Source organism: Sinocyclocheilus anshuiensis, unplaced genomic scaffold (assembly GCF_001515605.1).
Source record: "Sinocyclocheilus anshuiensis isolate Anshui unplaced genomic scaffold, SAMN03320099.WGS_v1.1 scaffold23, whole genome shotgun sequence".
In the NCBI taxonomy this organism is placed as follows: Eukaryota; Metazoa; Chordata; class Actinopteri; order Cypriniformes; family Cyprinidae; genus Sinocyclocheilus; species Sinocyclocheilus anshuiensis.
This window is the reverse complement of record NW_015552545.1, coordinates 203,953-214,542: the sequence shown is the minus strand read 5'-3', so window position 1 is coordinate 214,542 and position 10,590 is coordinate 203,953. Positions and strand designations below refer to the sequence as shown.

The window sequence follows — 10,590 nt, the reverse complement described above, 5'->3', positions numbered from 1 at the left end:
ATATATATATTTTCCTAAACAAATTATTATAGCCCATATTGAAGTAGGTTAATAATGCACTGACATGCAGTTCAATAAGTGAGTCAAATGTATAAGAACAACTCATATAGACTGATTCAAGACTGAATCATTAAAAGGTATGACTCAAATAACGCTATATGTTTTTCTTTCTTTTTTTTTCGGACACTGCTTGACTCACTAATTCCAGTCCCACAGTTTGAGAACCGCTGCTATACGAAAGAAAGAGTGACTGGGAAGCCTACCTGGTGGAAGAGTAGGAACAGAATGGCCTCTTTGGCATATATATCCATGTTTTTCAGAACAAGGTTCATTTGACCATTCAGAACCAAAAGCATTTTTCAGGACTCCACAACTGTAGCCTGGTTGTGTGGTTGGGTATCCTTCAACAAAGAGAGAAATTATCATTTCAGTCTAGTAGCTAGTGAATGTTGATTTTGTTTGTTCATTTAGCTATTCAATACAGGCCACAGCATCTAGGATATGGTGAATAAAGGCAAAATGAAGGTCTCTCAATTCATGCTGCATTTACATTTATTGAAGTACATATTTCTTTTTATCTGTTTGTTTGCTCCCTGGGAATCAAACTAGTGTTGTTGTTGTATTGTGCTCTTCCAGATGAGCTACATTAATTCAATGAGACTGAATCCTTTGACTGAAAGATGGTCTTACCACTGAGCCATTTCAGATAACGTAACGGCTGTCCATTGCTCCATTGCCATCCACTGGTTACATCTAATTTATTCAGTCCTGTCCATAGTGCACTTTGAGTCGTCTGAACAATTCCTAGATAAGAGAGTTTTCTTAATGTTTTATTCTTTGGATATTTCTAGACATCTATCAATATCACATTAGTGCATGTAATGATGAACAGTTTAATTCAGAGAATCTCTTTGATGGGACTGTACCTGCTACAAAGGTGTGTTCGTGAGGTTCAGAGACACTCAGCAACTCTCCACCTTGCTGCTGGCAGCTCTTTCTAGCCTGGTACCATGTCAGGGCTGACCTACTATTCACTTGGTAATAGACGTTTGTCAGAGGATGTTTGGCCCAGAATGCATCTGCAAATCATCACTACTCATCAATATGTGCAAGCCAATGTTTCATTGCTGGAATATATGTTATTAGTTTAGCCTTCATTGATGAACAAGTAACAATTGTAGTCTCAAAGATTTAATATTTATCATGCAGGCAACATTTGAAATATAAAGTGAACGAGAAAAAAACCTACTGTCACGTGTTGGGCAGTAGCCCCACAGCTGATTAACACTGTAGTCTGTCTCAACAGAACACCATAGACGTTGATTGTGTTCATCAGTTTTGGTACAATCTGCATACCATTTTTTCTCATAAAGAAAAGGAAACTGACATGGGCGCCCAAATGCATTTCCATCAATGGTATACAATTCTGTAAATTAAAATGTAGAGTTTGTAGATCAGTTATTTGAACCATCATTTATAGTGCTTGTGAAATTATCAGATTATGCACAAAAGCATTACATTTGTAATAAAATGAAATATACATTTACATTTGCAATAAAATTATAAAATATTAATTTAATCATCCAGTTAAATATTAAATAGTACAGGTGTTGGAAATCACTTTCTACTCAAAAATTGATATAATAAATCAGTTGCGTTGGTATCAAGGGTAGTATATAACAACAAACCAGTTCCTGGCTACCTGACACTGTGAGAAAGGGATTTGCAAATATTAGGAAATATCCAAATATGGATGCAGCAATTGATTAATCAGAACAAACTATTATAAAGAGACATGTAGCAGTACCCCTGCAGCTACTGTACACAGGTTTCAAGGGTGCATGGGAATGATTTGATTTTGTTTTTTAAAGCCTGTACAACAGAACTGATGAACTGATTTTTAATAAATTAAATCAGTGTTAGGTCTTTTTGTGTGTGTAATTGCATCCAGGGGCCAGTTACACATAAACATAACCATTATTCAGACTTCCCAAGCCAAGGAATAATCGGTCTAACTATTCAGATTCAAATCTATGTTTTTATGCAACTGACTTGTAAAAAAATGTATGACCAGTCTTAAAAAAAAAAAAAAAAAAAAAAAATTGCTGCTGATTTGAACGGTGATGCTTCCTGCATTAAGTGTCTGTTGATTGCCTTTCATTTTTAACCAGAAATGTGCACGCTGTTTTTCTGATGTTTACTGCATTTCTCTGTCTTTTTTATCAGTTGCCAAATTCAGTCACTTGAAATGTGTCCGTTTTGGACTCTGCCCATAAATGTGAGATCACCATTGAAAAAAAAAAAAAAAAAAAAAAAAACAGATGACTAACTTGTAAGACTAGTCTAAGCTGTTTACGCAATGGCCACTGAACTGTTGGAAAACTTGTGAAAGACAAACAAGCTTAGCCGTCTCATTAAAGGGAGAAGCAACTTGAGACTTCACCCAGAGTTTGGATTTATAATTGTTTAAAATTCATTATAATGGGCATTTGAATAAAATGTATGAGCATAATATTAGTTAGGGTAAGCACATTCTAGAGACTTACTAATGAGGACAAAAAAGGTTAGGAATCAATGTTTTGTTTCACCATTATGCAGTGAAATAACTGTTGTTTTTTACTTCCTGATTGAATAACAGACATTTTCATAGAATGAGAAGAAGAAAAAAACGCATTGTCACTTTGACAATAAGTTCAATAGACACATACCTTCATATGGCTTGGAGCAAATGCTGTTTAGTGTTCCTTGAATTGTCCATTTGCTCTTCGTTCCAGTGTCTTTTGAGATCACTGGCACACCATTATCATTAACAGCCAGATACAGAGACTCGTTCTTTAGGCCAAGCAATGTATCACTGTGGCATTCCCACTTCTGCAGAACATTGTCGTCTTCACAAGTCAGCCACTGCAGTTTTTTGCCCACTGTTTTACTTCCTACACCAAGGCATTTCTTTGTGAACGTGTTCAAAATGCGATTCTTTGAAGTCCAGCGAAACTGTTGTGAGTTACTGTATGGGTCACAGTTGGCAAGCCGTTCCAGGGAGCTGGTCATGCATTTGTTATAATCCACATTATATATTAGAAAGTTTCCTCCTGCACAAAAATGTGATGAGATGATGCAGCATTCAGTTATTTACACACAGATACAATGTACTATATCATAATTCTTTTTTTTTCACAATAAATAATACTATTTGCTACAACAAAAAGTATGATTATTATTGTCATTCATTTTTTCAGTTTGATTAAAGAAATAAAAGACATACCTGACTGTGCAAAGCAGTTTGATAGATGTAATATGAGTAATATAACTACTGTTACTATTATTTTCATCTTGATCCAAAATATATTTTGTGCTGCTCCTAGGTTCATTCCAGTGTCATCCTCTGTCTTTGGCTGAGATTCTGCAGTCTCACATTTGCTCATGCAGACCTGCCCTTTAAACTGGTTCGATTGTTCCAATCAGAAGCACATCCTGTCACATGTCTTTTTCTTCAAAACTGTTGAAACACACGGCTTCTTTGGAAAGAATGAGGTGTCTTCTCAATTATTGAAAATATGGTCTTAGTCAGCTTGTTTTGTGAATTTTGGTGTGAATAAGTGTTTTGGTTTGGGTATTTGAGTAACACAGATCATTTTGGTAGCCTACTACACGATGTTTGTTCATGCCAGACCATCCGGAAGAAGTCAAACCTGTCCTATAGTCACTGTCACCTCCTAAATCACTGAGACATTCCCTCTTCCCAGCAATGGTTCTGCCCTGTCAGCATACACAACAATAGCTGTACAACAAAACTGAATTACACTTAAAATTTATGATCTGAATGCAATTTCCTGTTATGCCTTGTACTCATGTTCCTGGACATCCTGTGTAAAAAATTTGTGGTGACAGCAATTTACCACATAAGAAAATATGTTAAGGTCATGCCAGCCCTAATACTGTTAGATACTGTTAGAACTGTTACTGTACTGTCTGTGACCCGCACCTGTTACTTTATAAATAATAATTCTATTTAGAAATATACAATTATATAAATACGTTTATTCAATAATTAAATTATAAATAATTAAATAATTACAAATCATTTTTCACAGATTTGCCTCCAATCACCCTGTTGTATTTTAGTTCATTTTGCATACATTTATACTTACCCACTGTTATGACGTCACTATCTTTCTGCCTCATGAGAACCAGTTGCCAGATGCCTATAGGAACACATCACTGATCAACTGCTGGCCCATCGGAGAGCCACACGCCCTTCTGAAATGGTGCCTCCCAAATCCCATGCTTTATAAACTGGCCGAAAAAACAGTTCTCTCAACAGCCCCACATCTGCTACATACACAGAAAGATCTCAGACACAAAGATATTAATTTACAGAAGAAAACATTGTGAGAAATATGGACACTTATGCTATAAAGAATGAGAATGTGACGTAACGCCGCGTTGAGTTCTGGGAAACTGCTTTGTTTATCCGCCATACTTGCAGGATAGCGCTGCCTTTCCGCTATTGAGTTTAGGGCAGTATTTGATTGTTTGTCGTGATTGTGAAAAATGTCACCAGTGTATGTCATTCATACTGCATCGAGAATTGCAATAGTAACTCAGATCATCGTTGAGAGAAAACTGGACAATGCAATATGTTTTTTCGCCTTTTCTATGTGTAAAAACTCCAAGGGAAGGAGGTCGCGGAGAAGACGCCGAATAGTAAATCTGTTAAAGGGGTCATATGATGCGATTTCAAGTTTTCCTTTCTCTTTGGAGTGTTACAAGCTGATTGTGCATAGATAAGATCCCTGAAGTTACAAAGAATTTAAAGACCACATTCTGTACACACATCTTACTAATAAAGCATAATATGTGTGGAAAAAACAGATGAGCCCAAAATATGAATTTTAGAAATCGCTGTCTTAATCCAGAAGCGCTTTCTAGATTACAGCTTTCTAAAGAGAGGAAAACGCTTTACATTTAAACAGGTCGCGTTGATATTCTGGCTCATCTGCTTGTCTTTTAGCATCACTGTCTTAGCATATTAAACCAGCATTTGAAAATGCTACAAAACTTTCCCCAAGCTCCTAGGGATTTGATTTTGCTTGTCATTTGTTGAAATAAATATAAAAAGTACAGCGAGTTCGTGACTGTTCGCTGAATGTGACCCACAATCTGTGATTCTCCTCCGTGGCCATGGAAAAATTAATATTTATAATGACAACAATTTTATTTTGTCATTTAAAAGTTTCCAACAAAGAAATGGATCGACTTCTGTCAGCTTGTTGAACACACACTTTTATTTGGACAATGTACCATATGATGGCTGAAGCAGCAGCGAGCGTCCAGCGGGCGACACTGTTTTCACGCTAATCGGGTAAACACTGTAAACCAAATTCTACAAAACCTAAGAGAGAAATGCAGTGCATATCATGCAGTGCGATAAAATAGCTTCTCTTCCCTGCAAACGATACAATGAAGAATGAATGGTTGTTTAACTTAAAGGCAAAAACAAAACAAAAGATAAGCATTTATCCTTATGGAGAATGAGAAGTAACCATGGGAACGGATAGCGTATCCTGCTAATATGGCGACGCCTTCCCGAAATGCAATGCGGAGTGAAAAGATCGTGACGTAACTCCTCATTCTCTATACTTAAAATGTATTACCCAAGATTTTTTTGTAAAATATTAAATCACATGGTATTTTTTTTTAAGAAATATGGCACAAACACACTTTCCACATTTAGATTTTTTTCTCATGTCTCCTGACTACATGGGTTTTTCGTCTCAGTTCTGGCAGAGGACATTATAATTCTGTTTAGGCCTACTCATGATGCTCATCAGTGTATCGCCTGTGTGAACTTGAGAACTGTGTGTCTCAATGCAAACCAAAATATGATTGCCGTCAATTCTGCGAGTAGAACCGCAAGAAATGTGTAACAAGAACTGATAGTAAAGTATCATATGCAGTAATACCATTTACAGTATGCATCCTGGCGACTGTATGAAGTATCGTCTGATTCAAAACAGTAACTTCTGTAACAAAAAAATATATATTTTTGAACAATTCATTAAATGAGCCAACTCATAAGAGTCATTTGGTCGTGATCGGATGGCACTTGTCGCCATGTGTATTTGTTTGTGTTGTTGTTTATCAGTATTTTACGCGTATTTATTTATTTATTATTAGACTGTAACCTCACATTCAAAACTCGGGATTTCTTTTTCGCTAACGGAAGCGCATTTTGTCTGCAACAGTTGAGCGAGTTTCAAAAGCTTTTTTGTTTTCTCTCGCTCCGTGATGACGTGGATTCTCGAAATGCACAACTGGTCGGATTTGGTCGGATACGTAAGTTGCTCAAATGTTTAAAAAAATAAATCGCACTCACAATCTTGTTATTGTACATACTATACTATTATCATGGTTGTGATTATCTGGGGCCTCGTGGATTGCACAGCGTGATTGCAAGTGTTATTGCCTAAATAATCGCAGTTCGAATGTGCTTTGATAACGAATGAATATATAATGAAGATCATAACGAATATCATCATGGTCATTGCCATAATTTTACCTTCACAGTTCACACAAAAGTTCCTGGATGCAAGTGGTGTACATACATTCTTGAGAGCAGGTGTAGTTGGCGGGGCTGGAGTTCTACTTCACCATCTCTCTTCTTGTAGATGTATTTTTCCTTATTTGAGAAGTTGAGCACATCCCAAAGCCCAGCAACAATTCCAATCTTCATGGCAAGAGAAAATACAGAAAATATGAACTCTTAAATGCAAGGAGTTATAAAATATAAATATAAATACAAACAAATATAAATAGCTAATTGTCAGTCCAGTAAAGTCCTAAAAACTCATAGTACCTAGGTTTAATTTTTGTGTTTTAGAATATGTAGGTTTTTATTTATACAAATATTAAGTATTTTGTCTATGCAAGTGTGTAAAATTGTACGTCCTTGAAATGGTTTTCTAAGTAACAGTTCTTTCTTTTTTTTTGCCATCTTTGCAGTTTTTTCTAGTCACCTCACTGGTCAAACTGATAGTCAGCCTTTGTGGTTCCATGTGTTTGGATGTGTGGAATTGACTCATGAAGTATAAGGAAGGTTGATGAAGGAAAGCAAGTTTCACTTCCTTTTTGTCTGGTGTTTCATAATCATTCATTTCCGTCTCTCGCTTTCCACCGTGATTCCAAACACATCTGTTTTTATGTCCTCTGTGCTGAGTTTGCAGGGTGGGGAGGGACGCTTAGAGGACAGTGAGTAAGAGAAGTGGGGAACCTGCCTGACTACTGGCATTGATGGTCTTGTGTGTGATGGTTAAGTGTATTGCACAATGTCGACTGGATAGTGTGTAAAGATAGTGTAACCGCACGGTTGCTCAATTTATTATGAAAATTTCAAAAATACACTTGAAAAGAGAAATAAAAATTCTGAATAGCAATTGAATTGGATTCCAGAATCTGAGTAAGTTATGCGTGATTAAGGAAGAATATTACGTGTACAGTTTTTACGTATTTTATATCACCTTTTTTGTTCAAATTGAATTTTGTTCAATTTTTTAAAGTTTAGATATTCCATATTTTTTCTTCATTAATATAGTCATAAAATTGAATGTATAATAATAATTATTAAAAAAAAAAAATTTTTAATGAAGAATAATGTCCCACAGCAGGACATCAACTTACCCAATATAATATTTACCTTTCATAGTTTATAAACTGCCTTTACATTCCCTTATAGAAAATAACTGTTTTTTTTATTTTATTTATTTATTTATTTATTTTTGGCAAAACAGCCGTGTTGAATTTAGCAGTGATGAGGTTGGTGCTGTTCTAACAATTTGGGAATTTTAGTGGTCTACACTAGAGGTCGACCGATATGGGTTTTTCTCTGGCCGATGTCGATGCCGATATTTAGAAATCAGAGCAGCCGATGGCCGATATATGATGCCGATTTTTTTGGGCCAATTTTCTTTTTTTTCCCCATTCATCTCATTAAAGAGAATTTGAGTAAATGATTATTGCAGGGTACAAGATAGTAATAGTAGTAGTAGCCTAATTCATAGTGATAATACATGGCTCAAAATTTAAGCACCTTTTCAAAACAGTTCTGAAGCATGCTTTTTGTTTATGTTTGAAGACACCAGTGTTTCCCACAGACTTGCAAATGCAAATGGATTCTCTGCCAGCAGGAGGTGCTGTTGGAGCAGGTTTCCCCAGTAACGACTGTAATCAAATAAGCGCTGAGCTCCAGTAGCTCACAAACGCTACTTTATCAGGCTTTACAGGAAAGACAACATTAAAATGACATCGAAGCTTTTCTGAAGACGGTCGGAAAATATGAACTCTTAAATGCAAGGAGTTATAAAATATAAATATAAATACAAACAAATATAAATAGCTAATTGTCAGTCCAGTAAAGTCCTAAAAACTCATAGTACCTAGGTTTAATTTTTGTGTTTTAGAATATGTAGGTTTTTATTTATACAAATATTAAGTATTTTGTCTATGCAAGTGTGTAAAATTGTACGTCCTTGAAATGGTTTTCTAAGTAACAGTTCTTTCTTTTTTTTTGCCATCTTTGCAGTTTTTTCTAGTCACCTCACTGGTCAAACTGATAGTCAGCCTTTGTGGTTCCATGTGTTTGGATGTGTGGAATTGACTCATGAAGTATAAGGAAGGTTGATGAAGGAAAGCAAGTTTCACTTCCTTTTTGTCTGGTGTTTCATAATCATTCATTTCCGTCTCTCGCTTTCCACCGTGATTCCAAACACATCTGTTTTTATGTCCTCTGTGCTGAGTTTGCAGGGTGGGGAGGGACGCTTAGAGGACAGTGAGTAAGAGAAGTGGGGAACCTGCCTGACTACTGGCATTGATGGTCTTGTGTGTGATGGTTAAGTGTATTGCACAATGTCGACTGGATAGTGTGTAAAGATAGTGTAACCGCACGGTTGCTCAATTTATTATGAAAATTTCAAAAATACACTTGAAAAGAGAAATAAAAATTCTGAATAGCAATTGAATTGGATTCCAGAATCTGAGTAAGTTATGCGTGATTAAGGAAGAATATTACGTGTACAGTTTTTACGTATTTTATATCACCTTTTTTGTTCAAATTGAATTTTGTTCAATTTTTTAAAGTTTAGATATTCCATATTTTTTCTTCATTAATATAGTCATAAAATTGAATGTATAATAATAATTATTAAAAAAAAAAAATTTTTAATGAAGAATAATGTCCCACTCAACTTACCCAACTTACCCAATATAATATTTACCTTTCATAGTTTATAAACTGCCTTTACATTCCCTTAACTGTTTTTTCTGTTTTTTTTATTTTATTTATTTATTTATTTATTTTTGGCAAAACAGCCGTGTTGAATTTAGCAGTGATGAGGTTGGTGCTGTTCTAACAATTTGGGAATTTTAGTGGTCTACACTAGAGGTCGACCGATATGGGTTTTTCTCTGGCCGATGTCGATGCCGATATTTAGAAATCAGAGCAGCCGATGGCCGATATATGATGCCGATTTTTTTGGGCCAATTTTCTTTTTTTTCCCCATTCATCTCATTAAAGAGAATTTGAGTAAATGATTATTGCAGGGTACAAGATAGTAATAGTAGTAGTAGCCTAATTCATAGTGATAATAATGCTTTTTGTTTATGTTTGCTGACAGACACCAGTGTTTCCCACAGACTTGCAAATGCAAATGGATTCTCTGCCAGCAGGAGGTGCTGTTGGAGCAGGTTTCCCCAGTAACGACTGTAATCAAATAAGCGCTGAGCTCCAGTAGCTCACAAACGCTACTTTATCAGGCTTTACAGGAAAGACAACATTAAAATGACATCGAAGCTTTTCTGAAGACGGTCGGTTCTTTTCAAAGATACATTCTTATAAAAACACCCGCGCTGCATTTTAATTTTGAAACGTGCAGTGCTCGGTTTATTCAACGAAGTATAAGCCTTTTGGAAAATCTAAGTTTGTGGCAGTCAGTTTTGATATTGTGACGAGCCACCACAAATAACTCAATGTATGGGAAACACTGGACACTGCTATAAGTCAAATGGCCATAGTGATAACAAAAATAAAAGAGATCACACATATTACACAGCCTGCTGCTCATAACTGCTTAAAGGAACACTCAACTATTTTTGAAAAAAGGCTCATTTTCCAACTCCCCTAGAGTTAAACAGTTGAGTTTTACCATTTTCGAATCCATTCAGCCGATCTCCAGGTCTGGCGGGAGCACTTTTAGCTGTAGCTTAGCATAGATCATTGAATCTGATTAGACCGTTAGCATCTCGCTCAAAAATGACCAAAGAGTTTCTATATTTTTCCTATTTAAAACTTGACTCTTCTGTAGTTACATCGTGTACTAAGACCGACGGAAAATGAAAAGTTGCGATTTTCTAGGCCGATATGGCTAGGAACTATACTCTCATTCTGGCGTAATAATCAAGGAACTTTGCTGACGTACCATGGGTGCAGCAGGCGCAATGATATTACGCAGCGCCTGAAAATAGGCTTATTGGAAGTTACATAACCAACGTGACCACCTGCTTGCACAGGGAGCGTGCTGGGGACTATTTTCAGGC

General features: G+C 36.0%; 1 protein-coding gene across 3 annotated transcripts in view; it reads right to left on the bottom strand.

Moving 5' to 3' along the window:
• The window catches only part of LOC107664090 (macrophage mannose receptor 1-like), a 13,532-nt gene extending 9,311 nt beyond the window's left edge, over positions 1 to 4,221 (bottom strand). Inside the window, exons 1-7 of one of the 3 annotated variants that reach the window (XM_016454549.1) lie at positions 4,152 to 4,221; positions 3,266 to 3,518; positions 2,709 to 3,092; positions 1,250 to 1,426; positions 927 to 1,079; positions 691 to 804; positions 264 to 401 (exon numbers count right to left, since the gene is read on the bottom strand). In XM_016454549.1, coding sequence (XP_016310035.1) covers positions 264 to 401; positions 691 to 804; positions 927 to 1,079; positions 1,250 to 1,426; positions 2,709 to 3,092; positions 3,266 to 3,425 — 1,126 coding nt within the window. In that variant the 5' untranslated portion in view covers positions 3,426 to 3,518; positions 4,152 to 4,221. The remainder of the gene's footprint in view (positions 1 to 263; positions 402 to 690; positions 805 to 926; positions 1,080 to 1,249; positions 1,427 to 2,708; positions 3,093 to 3,265; positions 3,519 to 4,151) is intronic. The other 2 variants (XM_016454550.1, XM_016454551.1) reach the window with 2 other exon arrangements.
• Positions 4,222 to 10,590: the final 6,369 nt, after the last annotated feature.